A 16,948-nucleotide genomic window follows, 5' to 3' on the forward strand; every position below is an offset into this window, starting at 1 on the left:
GCACCCCCAGTAGTACTAAGCCAATGGCAGTAAAAACTTCCTTCCTGAGATTTCTCCAGATTTAATGTGCCCTTTTATAGTTTTAAGTCAGAGGGTGTGATGGTTGATTTTCTATATCAGCTTGACTGGGCCACAAGTCTTTTGGGTGTGTCTGTCATGAGATTAGTGTTTTAATTGGTAGACTGAGTACAGTGGATTGTTCTCCCCAGTGTGGGTGGGTCTTATCCAATCAGTTGCAGGCTTGAATAGAACAAAAAGGCTGATCCTTCCACGAATAAGAGAGAATCCTTCCTGCCTAAGTGCCTGGAGCTGGAACATTGGTTTCTCCTGCCTTGGGACTCCACGGAAACACTGGCTTTTCCTGTTGCCTGGCCTTTGGACTGGAACTACACTGCCACTCTCTTGGGTCTCCAGCTTGTCAGTTGTAGACTTGGGACCTGCATAACCCTGTGAGCCAATTCCTAAAAGTGCCCTCTGTCTAATGGGGAAAGGAATGACACTTGCTTTGATTCTCTCCCTCTTTCCTTTCCATTCCTTCTAATGGAATCTTGGCTTTGTTTCTTATTGGCTATGTGGCCTTGAGGTTGTAATTGATGCATTCAGCTTCCCTTTTGCACATCTGAAATGGGCTAATTCCCACCTCCAGTGCCCAGCATGGTGCCTGGCACACAGGAATCTGGCAGAGGGCAGCAATGAACCTGTTTTAATACAAGGACCATGACCTGGTTTCAGATTTTCCAAACAACCATGTAATGTTGGGAGGGTGTGGGAGGGGACTTGGCTAATTCAGTGAGGGACTGGCTAATTCAGTGAGTCCTAAAGAGGTGAGCAGAAAGACAACCTTAGAGTAGTGCTTTATAGACACTAGAGGTGGATTTAAGCAGAAGCAAATGTTTATGCTTTGTGGTCTCTGTCTCATGCAGGCCCCAGTGTGTACATGGATGGGGAGTTTTGCAAATCACTTTCTAGGAGGGAAGGAGTAGCTAGGTTGAAATTCTACGTGTGCATTTCTTTTTTTGTGTGTTTTAGATTCATTTTATTTATTCAAAAGGTGGAGTTACAGAGAGGCAGGGAGAGACAGAGAGGGAGCAACCTTCCCTCTGCTGGTTTGCTCCCCAGATGGCCGCAATAGCCAGGACTGAGCCAGGAGCTTCTTCTGGGTCTGGCTGATTCGAAGCCAAGAGCCAGGAGATTTTTCTGGGTCTCCTACACGGGTGCAGGGGCCCAAGCACTTGGGCCATCCTCTGTTGCTTTCCCAGTCCCTAGCAGAGAGCCGGATCAGAAAAGGAGCAGCTAAGACTAAAACCGGCGCACATATGGGATGTGAGCACTGCAAGCAGAGGCTTAGCCCACTATGCCAAAGTGCTGGCCCCTGTATGTGCATCTCTAATTGATTACCTAAAGGAGATATCAAAGAAAGGGTCCTGAATCACTAAGGAGTCAGGCATTTGTTGTTTTTTGTTGTTCAAAAATATTGCATACTGTTATCTAATTTTGTACTTGTAATTTAGGGATCTCAAATTGGGTGGGCTTCAGTGTCCATTAAACTTGGTTCTCCTCTTCCGGGAAGCCTGCCCCTCTGGGGAGAAGGTATAAAGGGCAACTTGGAAGTTCAGGACTCTGTCCCACCTGGCTCAGCAGAGAGGCTGTGCTGAGATTGGAGTTGGGAGAAGGTCCAGACTGGAGTTGCTAGCTGCATGGCTGCTACATAGGACGTTCAGAAAACATTGCTATCTCAGAAAGAACTCATCCTGGCCTGACCCTTCTGCTAACTCTTCGCTCTTCGGAGGATCACCTCCTTCTCTGAGCCTCACTTTTCCATTTGTAAGGTGGTATCAGTACTTTCAGTGTGGGCTCTGGTGTGGGCCCCATGAATCAGACAGCTCTATTCACATGGCAGGCATCTATGAAAGTTGTGTTGCTAACTTGTATTGCTATGATCTTGCAATTACTTGAAATATGGATAGACCTTAACATTTCAGTGACTAAAGCACAAAGCCAAGGTCCACTCTGAAAGAGTTTTTTTTTTTTTTTTTTTTTTCTGACAGGCAGAGTGGACAGTGAGAGAGAGAGACAGAGAGAAAGGTCTTCCTTTGCCGTTGGTTCACCCTCCAATGGCTGCCGCGGCTGGCGCGCTGCAGCTGGCGCACCGCGCTGATCCGATGGCAGGAGCCAGGTGCTTCTCCTGGTCTCCCATGGGGTGCAGGGCCCAAGCACTTGGGCCATCCTCCACTGCACTCCCTGGCCACAGCAGAGAGCTGGCCTGGAAGAGGGGCAACTGGGACAGAATCTGGTGCCCCGACCGGGACTAGAACCCAGTGTGCCAGCGCCGCAAGGCGGAGGATTAGCCTAGTGAGCCGCGGCGCCTGCCAGGTTTTTCTTTTATTAGTTTATTTTGGCTTTTTATTGTGTGAACTGTCAAATATTTATCAAAAATAGACTACCAAAAGAAATATTCACGTACTGCCAGGGACTTTAGAAAGTTCATAGAAAATGCATAGTATGAAAAACTGCATGGAGTTCAGAATCTTTTTGTACCTAAATGAACTCATCTTTTAATTTAGTTTTTCCCATGAACTGTTGAAGTATGCTTGTATTCATCAGCAAGGTTCACATTGTGTCCATTTATGCCCATCTTTTCATCTATACCTTTATATCCTTGTATCTTCTGAAATATTTCTAAACAAGTTCTAAATCATTCAGCTGTAAGAATCAGTCTTCCTACAAAATCCCGTTTAGTGGAAATAATTTGGTTGAGAGGTGTATTTCTAAAAGATGGGGACTCTCAAAAATTAAATCAGTGCTATTAATTGTACTTTGTCAAGGAAACTTAGATTTTCTTTTCAGTATTGTTAGTAAGCTGAACTTTAATACCGTGTATTCCCTCCCGTCCTACTCCATGGGATACAATCAAGCTACTTTAAATTTGAATGAAAATAAAATTCAGCTAGTGGGCATTTTTTCTGAATTATGAAAGAGTCAGATATTGTGAAGTAATTCTGTCACTCAGTTGGTGATGTGACTGTAGGCCATTTTCTGCTTCTACTGTAAGACTTGATTTTCTCATCTGTGAAATGGGAATGTGTGGGGAGCAATCCGGACTAGACTGAGTTACTGGAATTAAGACTTATTCTATGCATCTGCTCTCCCACAATATGGCGCTGGGAGAGAAGTAAACAGCTTCCGCACAGCTGCCTCCAGTTCAACCAATAAACTGTAGGACTTGCTCCTGATTGGAGAGCAGCGTACTCGGCGTGTGGGCAGCCGAGTTAGGATTGGCGGAGGAGGACTATAAAGGAGGAGAGAGACGGCATGCACCAGGAACATCTATAAGGAACATCTATGGGGAACATCTAAGGGAACACCTGTGCAGCCCCCCGAGAAGAGCCGGCCGGCGGTGTGCCGCTCCCCTGCGGAAGTGGGGAATGTGGCCAGGGGGAACTGCCCTTCCACGGAGGTGGAAGGGATAGTAGCCAACCCGGGAAGAACCAGCAGCAAACCCGGGGAGGGCCGAGCAGACGAAAGAACAGCGCAGGGTCCTGTGTCGTTCCTCCACGAAGAGGGGGAGCGACAGGAATGCTAGTCACAAGACTTGTTTTGAGGAATCTGTGAGATGCATAAATATAACTAGTAACACAGTAAATGTTAGCTATTATAATAGATGGAGAAATAAAGTGATACATGATAATTATATATCATTATAATGATGATAGTTTTTCCTCTTTTTTTTCCTATCAAATCCTGTTTTATGAAAATAATGTGGTTGATAGGTTTAAGGAACTGATGATAATAACTTTGAGCTGATTTAACTAAATAGGCTAGGGCCAGCACCATGGCGCACTAGGTTAATCTTCCGCCTGTGGCGCCGGCATCTGTTATGGGTGCCGGGTTCTAGTCAAAATGTCATTTAAGACGCCAGTGTTCCATACTGGAGTTGCCTGGCTTTGATACCTGGCTGTGGCTCCAGACTCCAGCTTCCATCTAATATAGACCCCAGGAAAGTGGTGCTGGCTCCCATGTGGGGGACCTGGATTGAGTTCCTGGCTCCTGGCTTCAGTCTGGCTTAATCCTGGCTGCTTTAGGCATATGGGGAGTAAACTAGCAGATGGAAGCTTTGTCTTGTCTGCCTGTCTCTCTTTCTGCTTCTCAAATAAATGGATGGAGCAAATAAAAATTAAATAGGCCTAGAAAACCTACATGGGAGGACCTAGTGGAGGAGGAGTCTTGTCTGAGACTCTCCGCTGGGGCACTAAGCATGAATGCGACCCTGGCTGTTTAGACAAAGCTTGATCATGCCTCAGAGATGAGAACCCAAGGGATGCAGAGCACCGGAACATGACAGCTCAGTGTCAGCTTGGTTCTGGGAAGCACCTGGCTGAGAGCTCTGATGGGAGGAGGCTATAATATAATATATAATAGTAGGGGGCTATTTGTGGTGTGTTTTCCTCTGGTTTTGAAAGTGTTCAGCACAGCTGATCTGTTAAAGGTTGGCCTTATGGTTATTGAAAGTCATTACAGGGCACTGGCCTCAGACTCAGCCCTTAAGGCATTCGGATCTGGCTAAAAAGCCCATGAGAGCATTTCAGGAATGGAAAGCCAAGACACTGTGGCAAAAAATGACCTCAATGAACGATCTCTGTGAGATCCCAGTGGAAAGCAGGGGCCATCAAAGAAGGAGGTACCTTTCTCTGAAGGGAGGAGAGAACTTCCACTTTGACTATGGCCTTGTCTAAATAATGTCAGAGTTGGTGAACTCAAAAGGCTTCCATACCCTTGGCAGCTCATGACAAGAGCCTCAGGTGATTACTGACATCATAAATAAGAGTGTGCATTGTTAAATCAACAATAGGAGTCACTGTGCACTTGCTCCCCATGTAGGATCTATGAGAATTAACGGTAAAACTAGTCTTCAAACAGTACTTTACATTTTGTGTGTCTGTGTGGGTGCAAACTGTTAAAATCTTTACTTAGTATAGAGTTGATCATCTGTATATAAAGATAATTAAAAATGAATCTTAATGAAGAATGGGATGGGAGAGGGAGTAGGAGATGGCATGGTTTGTGGGTGGGAGGGTGGTTATGGGGGGAAGAACTGCTATAATCCAAAAGTTGTACTTTTGAAGATTATATTTATTAAATAAAAGCTTTCTATTAAAAAAAAAAAAAGTGGTACAGCGGGTTAAAGCCCTGGCCTGCAATGCTGGCATCCCATATGAGGACCATTTCTAGTCCCAACTGCTTCTCTTCTGATCCAGCTTTCTGCTATGGCCTAGAATAGCAGTAGAAGATGGCCCAAGTCCTTGGGCCCCTGCACCCACGTGGGAGACCTAGAGGAAGCTCCTGGATCCTGGCTTCAGATAGGCACAGCTCTGGCTGTTGCGGCCATTTGGGGAGTGAACCAGCAGATGGAAGACCTCTCTCTGTCTCTACCTCTTTCTGTAACTCTGTCTTTCAAATAAATAAAATAAATCTTTAAAAAAAAGAAAGAAAGAAAGTCAATGCAAAGAGGACCCAGCCTGGCATAGGCTTGAGATATAACAATTGTGAACTGTACACAGATCCATTGTTTCTCCAAAAGCAAAAGTAGCTGAAGGTTCACTACAACAGGGTTGCCAGCTTGGTGCATCTGTCTCGAAGAATGCACTGGCTAATCCTTGCTGCCAGGCCAGCTCTGTTTGAAGTCAGTCAGGTGACCTAGCTGCTCGCAGCCCAGTGAGTGACATGTCATGTGACCTAAGATTAGGAAGCGTTTGACACAGGCAGCCTGTGCTGCTTGTTTGGGAAAAGCAGGATATGGATGGGTGTGGCATCCCCAGGACCTGTCCAGATCTGGGCCTGCAGCCAGCAGCCAGTGATGTAAGTACCAGATGGCCTGGCAGCTATCTCACCTTTCAATCAGCTGTCATTTTACTTCTCCAGTTAGATTCTGGATATAACAAGGCATTGATTTTGAGCCTTTAAGGAGACAATTGATTTAAGATCATTTGATGGATTTTTATCTAACTTAAAAGCATGGCATTATTTAATTATAACATATATTGTATGTGCCACTTGTTAAGTGAAAGTCAAATTTGTCTTGTTCATTGTTTTTTTTTAAGGTGTGTGTTTCACTTTGTAAGAATGTAAAGGTGAAGTGGCTGCATTCTTCCATATCATTGGTACTTAACTCTTAAACTAATGTGTGTATGCTTCAGATTATCTTCTCAGGAAACTAAGCCAGATTTACCATCTTTAGTTACTTTGCTGACAGAAGATATCTATTTCTTTTCTGCTGTCAGTCTTTCATTCTCTTCTTCTTTTTTTCCTTCTGTTTAAGATTGTGTGCATGATTCTTCCTTCAGTAGTCTTTTTCAGGTTGTTGCTGTAGATTTGGTTCACATCAATGTCAGAAGTTCCTGGTGATTCCTTTTTTTTTTTTTTTAAAGATTTATTTTATTTGAAAGACAGAGTTACAGAGAGAGGTAGAGACAGAGAGAGGTCCTCCATCCACTGGTTCACTCCCCAGATGGCCTCAACGGCCGGAACTGTGCCAATCCGAAGCCAGGAGCCAGGAGCCTCTTCTGGATCTCACATGCAGGTGCAGGGGCCCAAGGACCTGAGCCATCCTCTACTTCTTTCCCAGGTCATAGCAGAGAGCTGGATTGGAAAAGGAGCAGCCAGGACTGGAACCAGCACCCATATGGGATGCCGGCGCTTCAGGCCAGGGTGTTAGCCCACTGCGCCACAGCGCCGGCCCCTCCTGGTGGTTCATAATGATGCTTTCTGACACCATGTATTTTCTCTCTTTCTTTCTTCTTTCTTTTCTCTTTTTTTCCTCTCTCTTCCTTCCTCTCTCCCTCCATCTCTCCCTTCCTCCCCTCTTCCTTCCAGAACTCCCATCCACTAGGTTCACTCTCCAGATGTCCATAACAGCTAGGGCTGGGCAGGTGCTGAAGCCAAGAACCAGAAGCCAGGAGCCAGGAGCCAGGAACTCACCCAGGTCTCCTATGTGAGTGGCAGGATACCATTTAGTTGAGCTATCACTGTTGCCTCCTAGAAGCTCAAGTCAGGAGCTGGAGCCAGGAATTGAACTCAGATACTCCAGTTTAGGACACGAGTATCTTAATTAATAGGCCAAACTCTTATTCTTTAGTATTAGTATCAAAGTTACGGGTTTCTCCCCCAGTACCAACCTGTTCTTTGATAACAATTGGGTGCCTAGCAATTCAGTCCAATTGTGACATTAACTTCTGGAGTGAGCACAGATCCCATTGGTTAAAGGCTTAGTTTCTTGAAACTGCCCCTACTTCAGACATTAGCCACAAATTAGACCCCAGGTGACCCACACTTGTGTCTGACCAACTACAAATTTGGGGGTTCACAAGATCCTCACCTCAGGCTTGATAATTAGCTAGAGCTCCTCATAGAACCCAGGAAACCACTTGACTCACGTTTACTGGTTTATTGTAAAGGATACAATTCAGGAATGGCCAAAAGGAGGAGGTGCGCAGGGCAAGATATGGGAGAAGAGTGGCGCAGAGCTTCTGTGCCTTCACAGGTTTTTATATAGCTCACTCTTCAGCCCCCCTCTCAGGTTGGAGGTGAGGGATGGGGCTGAAATTTCCAACCCTCTATGCACAATCACATGTTTGGTCTTTCTGGTGACCGGGCCCACCCTGAAGCTGTCTGAGATCCCACCTGCATCACCTCAATAGAACAAACTCAAGGACTCATTATGAATAGCAAAAGATACCCTCTGTGCTCAGGAGGTCCCAAGGCTTTTAAGCTGTCTATCCTAGGAACTAGCAGTGAAGACCAGCTATATTTTTATGGCATTATGGTTTCAAGTGAGGTGCTAAATACAATTATGCGTTATTGTCCTAGGTTGTTTATAGCCCTCTACATTGTGTCATGCCCCACCTTCTCCACCTTGGATGATGGTTCTGGGTTTTCTCATTTGGCAGTTTAGATGGTGTAACGTTGCTAGAATGAGTTCCCTGAGATGTTTGGGTGTTTTGAAACTTGGAACGTTTCATCTAACACATTCTTTTGTGTTTGTTAAACTGCTGAAATAAACCACAGAGCCTTCTTGGCTGGCTGAGGAAAACAGTTGTGTCTGCTTTCAAGAGAAGAATCATGGGTTGTCAGACAGGAAGGGAGCTGAGAGGTCAAAGGATTGTAGATGGAGTGACTGAAGCCAGCAGCTTAGCCAGGCCTTCTCTTTGATTGTCCTTTTTCCTCTTAAACTCATCCCATGGGACAAAGACGTTTTATTGTCCAGACCATGAGAAAATGGCTCCCTTTCTGGGAAATGAGTTTTGCTGTGTTCTGAAAGAAAGGCAGGATGTGATGAGTGTTTATTCACTGTACACTATCTTCTTCCTTTCCTTCAACAGCAGCAGCCTGCTTGGTGATTCCTCCACTCTTCAGTCTAGCAAAAAGAGTAATTTTAAAAATATAAGTTGTAGCATTCATTAAAGAAAGCTTGAGAAAAGTACACCTCCCAAAATGGGGAAAAAAACAATGTTTACATCAAAACCATTGCTGATATTTAGGTGTTAGTATCATGAAGATGGCTTCTCTTTTCTGGGAAGTTAATGGAAAAATATCTTTCCCCCTCCCATTTAGCATTATCATACAAGTGTCATTTTGTAATTGATACATAGTTTTTCTATTTTTTTTTAAGATTTTATTTATTTATTTGAGAGGTAGAGTTACAGACAGTGAGAGGGAGAGAAAGAGAGAAAGGTCTTCCTTTTGTTCATTCACTCCCCAAATGGCCACAACGGCTGGAACTGCGGCGATCCGAAACCAGGAGCCAGGAGCTTCTTCCTGGTCTCCCACGTGGGTGCAGGGCCTCAAGGACTTGGGCCATCTTCCACTGCTTTCCCAGGCCACAGCAGAGAGCTGGATTGGAAGAGGAGCAGCCGCGACTAGAACTGGCGCCCATGTGGGATGCCAGCACTGCAGGCAGAGGATTAATCTACTGCGCCATGGCACCGGCCCTGATACATAGTTTTTCTAAAGATCCCAGGGATTGAAAGTAGAGGGTCTGGGACTGGGACTGTGGTGCAGTGAGCTAAACTGCCCCCTGCAATGCCAGCATCCCATATTGGAGTGCTGGCTTGAGTCCTGGTTGTTCTGTTTCTGTTCTCTGCTAATAGGCCTGGAAAAGCAGAGTATGCTGACCCAAGAACTTGGGTTCCTTCCAGCCACATGGGAGACACAGATGGAGTTCCTGGGTGCTGGATTCAGCTTGACCCAGCCCTGGCAGTTGAGGTCATTTGGGGAGTGAACCAGAGGGAAGATCTCTCTTTCTCCTTCAGATAAATAAATAAATCTTAAAAAACAAGAAAAGTGAAGGCTCTGACCCCAAAGTGCCTGGGTTCAAATCCCAGCCACCCCTTCTGAGCTCTGTGACCTTACGAGAGTCACTTGGCTGCACTCTGCCTCAGTTTTGTCATCTCTAAAATGAAGATAATGGCAGCCAACTCGCAAGTTAAATGCTTATGTAAAGAACTTAGTACATATTAGCTATTTTCATTGAGATGAAGAGTTTACTAAGATTAGTATCTGTACAAGGGGATGTTAAAAAGTTTATGGAAAATTGGAATTGAAAGCACAAATTAATTTTCGCATGAAAAATTAAAATTCATGTATACTTTTTAGTAATACACATTTTCCAGGTGTTGTGAAATTTTTTGCACCAAAATAAACTCATATTTATAATTCAACTTTTCATGAACTTTTTAAAGTACCCTCATATGTAGTAGAAATGTGTATGAAATACAGAAAAGCAGAAATCAAAACCACTCTTTATTCTAAAACCCAGAGATAAACACTTATGTAGTGTTAAGATTTTGATTATGTTTGTTTGTTTCTTTTCTTTTTTTTTTTTAAAGATTTATTTATTTATTTGAAAGGCAGAGTTACAGAGAGACAGAGGTAGAGAGAGTGAGGTCTTCCATCTGCTGGTTCACTCCCTAGATGGCCGCAACGGCCTGAGCTGGGCCAATCTGAAGCCAGGAGCCCAGAGCTGCTTCCAGGTCTCCCACTTGGGCAGTCTTCTGCTGCTTTCCTTGGCCACAACAGAGAGCTGGATCAGAAGTGGAGCAGCTGGGACTTGAACTGATGCCCATATGGGTTGCAGGCAGTGCATGTAGTGGTTTTACTCACTGCGCCACAGTGCCAGCCCCTATGTTTATTTTTTCTAAATGAATTTCTCTTACATAGTTTTAAAAATCCTGTATTTCCAGTTTGAATTCTGGTCACAGCAATTTATATCTCACTTGTAAGCATAATTTTAAAAGACTCATGAGTCAGTCACCCTTATGCGATCTATTTGCCTAACCTTTCCCCAGCGTTTTGACATCCAGGGTTTTAACTGCACCCCCCCCCCCCCCCCCATATTAAACTGAAGTAATCATAGATTAACCTTAGCTACAACAGTCTGGGACTGGGGCCTTCCCTGGCCAATGTGGAGCCTGTAGTTGTTTATTCTAGCTCCAGGAAGTAATCAGGCCTAATCCACAGATGAGTTAACCGAAGGTTGACCCTATAATGAATCAGTGTGCGAGAAGTATCTTGTAAAAGGTTTTCTTCTTCAATATTAGAAGTTACTTCCTTGGATAGATCCCCCAAAATGGAAATGCAGGGTCAAAGGACTATGCATATTGGATGTTTGTGACATGAATGAGCCTGATCCACTTTCTCTGGCTTCCAAATTTATTCTTTCCGGCTCTGAGTTGCTTCTCAAATCTGAAATACTGAGATGCCAAAACTCTGGAATAGTTAAGCTTAATGAAAACAAGGACCCTGCCTATTCCTTTCCACTTGCAATCATTTTTCCCTCCTCCAGGGCCCTTCATTCTTCCTTTCATAGCCCTCTTTCCCGTCTCAGCTTTCTCTAATCCCCTTGTGGGTCCTACCTTTTCTCCACTCAGAGGGGAAATGACTTGATTAAGTCATCTCCATTAAGAAGGCTGGTGATATGGCTCAGCGGGTTAAGCTGCTGTCTTCAATGCTGGAATCCCCCATGGGTATCAGTTCGCATCCCGGGTGCTCCACTTCTGGTCCAGCTCCCTGCTAATGGCCTGGGAAAGGCAGTGGATGATGGCCCAACACTTGGGCACCTGCCACCCGGGTGAGAGAACCAGAGAAGCTCCTAATTCCTGACTTCAGCCTGGCCCAGTCTTGGCTGTTGTGGCCGTATGGGGAATGAACCAGCAGATGGAAAATTATCTCTTGTGGCCATCTGGGGAATGAACCAGCAGATGGAAAATTATCTCTCTCTCTCTCTCTCTCTCTCACCTTCCCTCTCTGTAACTCTGACTTTCAAATAAATAAATAAACACATATATTTTTAAAGAAGCTAGTGACAGGGGCTGACATTATGGCACAGTGTATTAAGACGCCACCTGCAGTGCCAGCATCCCATGTGGGCACCAGTTTGTGTCCTGGCTACTCCACTTCTGATCCAGCTCCCTGCAAATGTGCCTGGGATACAGCAGAAGGTGGGCCAAGTGCTCAGGCACCTGTACCAACCTGGGAGACCCAATAGAGTTTCTGGCTCCTGGCTTCAGCCTGGCCCATCCCTGGCCACTGTGCCCATTTGGGGAGTAAATTAACATATGGGAGATTGTCTCTCTCTCTCTCTTTCTGTCTAACCTTCTCTCCCTGTAATTCTACCTTTTAAGTAAATAAATAAACCTTTAAAAAAAGCCAAACAGTCAAATGAAGATTAAAGAAGAGGTTAGTGACCTTAGCCTCTAGATGTGTTGTCTCCAGCTGGATGTTGGCATTTTAATACCCGGTTCTTGGGGAGCAGTGCTGAGCCCAAAGGAGCAAACACGAGGGTAAACTTTGAGGTGGAGATCGTGAGTTTGAGTCCTTCAAGTTATGCAAGTAAATGTTGTTGAGGTTGTGCTGGAGTTCTAACTGCTTGAGGTAGAAAAACTTTTTCCTAAAGCTAAGGGGCCTCTCTCAGAGGGAGCATTAAGGAGAAATTGTTGACTGAAGTGGGCATCATAAATGACTAGTAAGCAGCATGTGCAGATTCTTTCTGTAAAATATAACTTTATGACACCAGGCAGGGCTCCTTTTGTGGCTTTTTACAAACCACCTGGTTGAAATTGCAAGAGGGCTGGTAGGCAGAGCCAGGAGGCCTCTGAGTAGGGCTGAGGCCCCGATGATCATGGTCAGAACTCTGGGTGGCAGACTGTGGGTTTCTGGCTGCACTGTTTCTAGTTCAGCCAGGTCCCAGGTGCCCTTGATGGCATCCTCTGATTGTGGATATGCATTTTTAACAGACTGCAAGCCAAAGAAAGAGTGAAGGGCTGCACCTGAGAGGAGTGTGGCTGACGGCTGGATGCCCTAGATTCAGAGATGGGTGAGGGTGGGCACAGACAGCTTGTTAGGAAGAACTCACAAGGTGAGAATCCCTGGTTCAAAGTCTGAGATGTCCTGAAAGGAGGAGGAAGGAGAGGAACAGAAGCTTAGCCAATTGCTAATTATCAATCAAGTGCTCTTAGGGGACATTGAGACGCCTGCAATAGCCAATAATGGCCTTGGGAGAAGGGGGTGGTGCCAGCTAGAGCTGCCCAGATGCCAGCGACCCCTAACTCACTGGAAGACAATGCTTTTCTCCCCTAGTGGTCTCTTCTTTGGCATTCATAGCCTTGCACGTTCCCTTCTAGCCTGATCCAGCCTGAAGATGACCCCTCTGGTCACGGTGATGTCTGGTCCGCATGCACGGCTCTTTGCCTGCCTCCTCAGGCTCGGCCCTCAGCAGGTCGGCTCCCTCCAGCTGCACACAGGGGCCAGCTGTGCAGCCAGGAGCCACTATGAGGTGCTGGTGCTGGGTGGGGGCAGCGGAGGGATCACCATGGCTGCCCGCATGAAGAGGAAAGTGGGTGCAGAGAATGTGGCCATTGTGGAGCCCAGCGAGGTAAGTGTCCCCTTTGAGTGCGTGCCTGTGTGTCGGGGTGGGGCAGCTGTGACTCAGGCACTGGACTTTGTGTCTCTGGGTTAGTGCCCCTTCCGGGCATAACGAGCACCCAGGAAGTGGGTTAAGGGGAAGAGTGAGAACAGATCCCTTGGGTTTTGGTACTCCCTTTTTTAGTTTCAGGTTTTTTTTTTTTTTTTTTTCCTTAGGGTTGTCATATCACATGACTATAAACTGGATGAGTTAAAGCAACAGGCATATATTCTCTCACAGTTCTGGGTGCTACAAATCCCATGCCAAGCTATTGGCAGGGCCATGGTCCCTCTGAAGCCAGGGCGGGGAGATGGGCAGGGGAATTTGTCCCACACCGCTCTCCCGGCTTCTGGGGGCCACCAGCAATCCTTGGCTTGCCATTACTTCACTCCATTCCCTGTCTCCATCTTCTCTTAGTGTTCCTGTGTGTCTGTGTCTTTATGTGGCTCTGAAAAGGACACTGGTCATTTGATTTGAGGCACACCTATTGAAGTGTGACCTGGTCTTAACCCATTTACACCTGCAAAGATCCTATTTCATAGCCACAGTTACCGGGGTTAGAATTTCACCGTATCTTTTCGGCAGACACGTTCACCTGCAAGCACACCTTCCACCTGCAACCTCTTATCCAGAGGAAAACCAGTGGCCATTGCAGTTTCTCACCTCTGTTCCAGTTTGGAGAAGGCACAATGAGTCTGAGGGTCAGGGAAACCTCTGGGAAGCAGCCAGCAGATTTAAGAAATCTAAGTGTACAAGGGAGTTATAAAAGTAGATTGTGGGGGCCGGCGCCACCATAGCTCAATAGGCTAATCCTCCGCCTGTGGTGCTGGCATATGGGGTTCTAGTCCTGGTCGGGGCGCCAGATTCTGTCCTGGTTGCTCCTCTTCCAGTCCAGCTCTCTGGTGTGGCCAGGGAGTGCAGTGGAGGATGGCCCAAGTGCTTGGGCCCTGCACCCGCATGGGAGACCAGGAGAAGCACCTGGCTCCTGGCTTCGGATCAGCGCGGTGCGCTGGCCGTAGTGGCCATTAGGGGGTGAACCAACCAGGGGGTGAACCAACGGAAAAAAGGAAGACCTTTCTCTCTGTCTCTCTCACTGTCCATTCTGCCTGTCAAAACAAACAAACAAACAAAAAAAGTAGATTGTGGGGCCGGCGCTGTGGCACAGCGGGTTAAAACCCTGGCCTGAAGCGCCTGTATCCCATATGGGCGCCGGTTCGAGTCCTGGCTGTTCCACTTCTGATCCAGCTCTCTGCTATGGCCTGGGAAAGCAGTACAAGACAGCCCAAGTCCTTGGGCCCCTGTACCCATGTGGGAGACCCGGAAGAAGCTCCTGGCTTCTGGCTTCGGATTGGCTCAGCTCTGGTCATTGCAGCCATCTGGGGAGTGAACCAGTGAATGGATGACCTCTCTCTCTGCCTCTCCTTCTCTCTGTAACCCTGTCATTCAAATAAATAAAATAAATCTTTTTTTTTTTAAAGTAGATTGTAAGGGAGAAAATGTAGCTGACACTAGGAGAGAAGAGCCAGTTCTTTACATTTGTGCTCATAATGTAAACTATTACATTAAAAACAGTTTAGGATTTACAAAAGCTTCAGAAAAAACATTCAAGATTTTGGACAACTTGCCTAATATTTCTTGAAGAATGAAGTATGCACCAGCTGGGAATTATATCTTTGGGAGACAAAGCAAAATGGATCTGGTGCCTGTTTTGGGAGGAGGGTAGATTGGGAAAGACACACTCCTTTACCAGATGCCTCCTCCGCGGGGTTGAGACTACGCATGGCTGAGATCAGAGAAGGCCGGGTGCATTGCCCATCACTTTCCTTTTGAAAGTGACTTCTCTTCAGCTCACTACTTTATTCATTTAGTTATTTAAAATTTAACACAATTTTATATATTTGTTTGTTTTAAAGGCAGGATTATACACACACACACACACACACACACAGATTTTCTATTGTTGTTTTACTCCCCTAATGGCTGCAAGGGCTGGGGCTGATCCACTCTGAAGCCAGGGGCCCAGAACTCTATCTGGTTCTCCCATGTGCATGGCAGGGTCTCAAGCACTTGGGCAGTCTGCCTCTGCTTTCCCAGGTGTATTAGCAGGGAGCTGGATCAAAAGTGGAGCAGCTGGGACTAGAACCCATGCTTTGATATGGGATGCCAGCATTGCAGGCAGCAACTAAACCCACTGTGCAGCGACGTTGGCCCTAGGGGCACTATTTTAATGATAGCGGTCTGAGGTGGTCTTTCTCTCTGGAACATGCAATACTGTAGCTAGTCCATGGTCACATCCCAGTTGGACTTTTCTTTGTAATGTAATGAGACTGAGTCTTCTGAGGACTGCACACACTTCAGGAGACCCCAGATTGACTCCTGTCCTTGGGGAGGAAGTGCAAAACAGGTGGGCTTCTGGCACATTTCCTGCTCTGTCTGAAACCTGAAATAGATAAGATCTCATAACTGAAAACCTCTGCCCCCCTCCTCTTGGATCCCATCCATTACTGGTAGAGGGAGATTGCAAAGCTATTCCTGGTATCCCTTCACCTCTGTGTGGTCTTGGCAGCTCTGGCCAGTCAACTTGGGGCCTTTTGGCCATATCAGAAGCTCGTGATTGCCTAGTCCACTCCACGAGTGAAAAGGAATTCTCAGAATCCATTAAACCAGTCTGCCTGTTGCCCCTGAGTCTAGAACTTTCACAGCTAACGAAGATCAGTAGGTCATCTGAAGCAAGAGGATTCCAGAACATGGTGGGAGTTTGAGCTTGTGTTGCCTTGTGGGAGAGACGCTCGTGCCTATTTGTTTTGGGGTTAAAAACTCTGAGAAAGGAGGAGAGGGGCTGATAGGAGGATCTGCAGTCCCCCACGGACTTGGGGAACGCGGCTGGAAGCTGGAGTTTTCAGGATCCCTGACTTACCGTCGACCTTCTTTACTTCCAAGGAAACACATGGAGGTCGCTGAGTCTGATTTTTCTTTGTATATGTGAACATAAATGTATGCATAAATGTGTGTACATAATGCATATATACATAACACATACCTATTAGACCCCAAATCAACTTTCAACAGGAAACAGTAAAGTAATCACTGAAGGTAGTTTGTAGCTCTTTTGGTGATCCTGGAAGAATTCTTTGTAGAATGACTGTCCTCCAGAGCATAGCATAACAGGAGCTATCAACTGGGGGAATCAACTCTCTGGAGATTTTTCTGAGCTTTGCTCTGGGGTCAGCAGGGAGTGACTGAGAGAATCTAGCTCATCTACTGTTTGCTGCCACCCTTTTGATCAACCTCAAATTGAAACATTTCTATTTCTAAATACGTTGCTTCTCAGAGACATTTCTACCAGCCCATCTGGACTCTGGTAGGCGCTGGTGCCAAACAGTTGTCCTCATCCGGCCGACCCACAGCAAGTGTGATTCCATCTGGTGTAGAATGGATCAAAGCTAAAGTGGCTGAATTGAACCCAGACAAGAACTGCATCCAAACTGACAATGGCAAGGAGGTAACCACTGGGACCTTTAGATTTTTTTTTATTAACCTGAGGGCTTATATTAATACATAACTGTTATCAAACTGGATGGCTTCATGGTGAAAGAGTGGTATGTGTGTGTTTGGGAGTGGGTGTATGCATGTTGTAAATGGAGTATACAGGAAAGACTGTTTGATGTCGAGTTACCAACTAATACAGGTACTTGTTGAACAACCACTTGGTATCCTATTGCTAAGTACAGTGTCTTGTACCTGAATGTTTGTTGAACAAACAGTACTGCTACGTGTTAAAATAGCAGGCATCTTCCTCTTTCTCTTCACTTGAAGTAGTCAGTCTGTTTTCTTTTGTTGTTGTTTTTTCTTGATGTTTCAGTTTCTTTCTGATGCCTGGCTCCCCAGAGGAGTGGGTTTTGGGAAGTATCCACCCCAGTCACACTAGGGGGCGCTCTGCTGGAGCATGGGGGACTCTTTTGACTCCAAGGGTTGTGCCAGGGCTCCAGAGAA

The 16,948-nt window shown here is 46.0% G+C and overlaps 1 protein-coding gene across 6 annotated transcripts in view; it reads left to right on the forward strand.

The window, feature by feature from the left end:
* The window catches only part of SQOR (sulfide quinone oxidoreductase), a 67,931-nt gene that overhangs the window by 26,052 nt on the left and 24,931 nt on the right, over positions 1-16,948 (forward strand). For 5 of the 6 annotated variants that reach the window (XM_089310267.1, XM_070054135.2, XM_089310266.1 and 2 more), the window contains 2 exons: positions 12,675-12,925; positions 16,287-16,457. In XM_089310267.1, coding sequence (XP_089166393.1) covers positions 12,692-12,925; positions 16,287-16,457 — 405 coding nt within the window. In that variant the 5' untranslated portion in view covers positions 12,675-12,691. Of the gene's footprint in view, positions 1-301; positions 450-12,674; positions 12,926-16,286; positions 16,458-16,948 lie in introns of those variants that run through there. The other variant, XM_070054133.2, reaches the window with a different exon arrangement.

This window comes from Oryctolagus cuniculus, chromosome 12, assembly GCF_051225735.1.
Source record: "Oryctolagus cuniculus isolate XC-2025 breed Fujian yellow rabbit chromosome 12, ASM5122573v1, whole genome shotgun sequence".
Lineage (NCBI taxonomy): Eukaryota > Metazoa > Chordata > Mammalia > Lagomorpha > Leporidae > Oryctolagus > Oryctolagus cuniculus.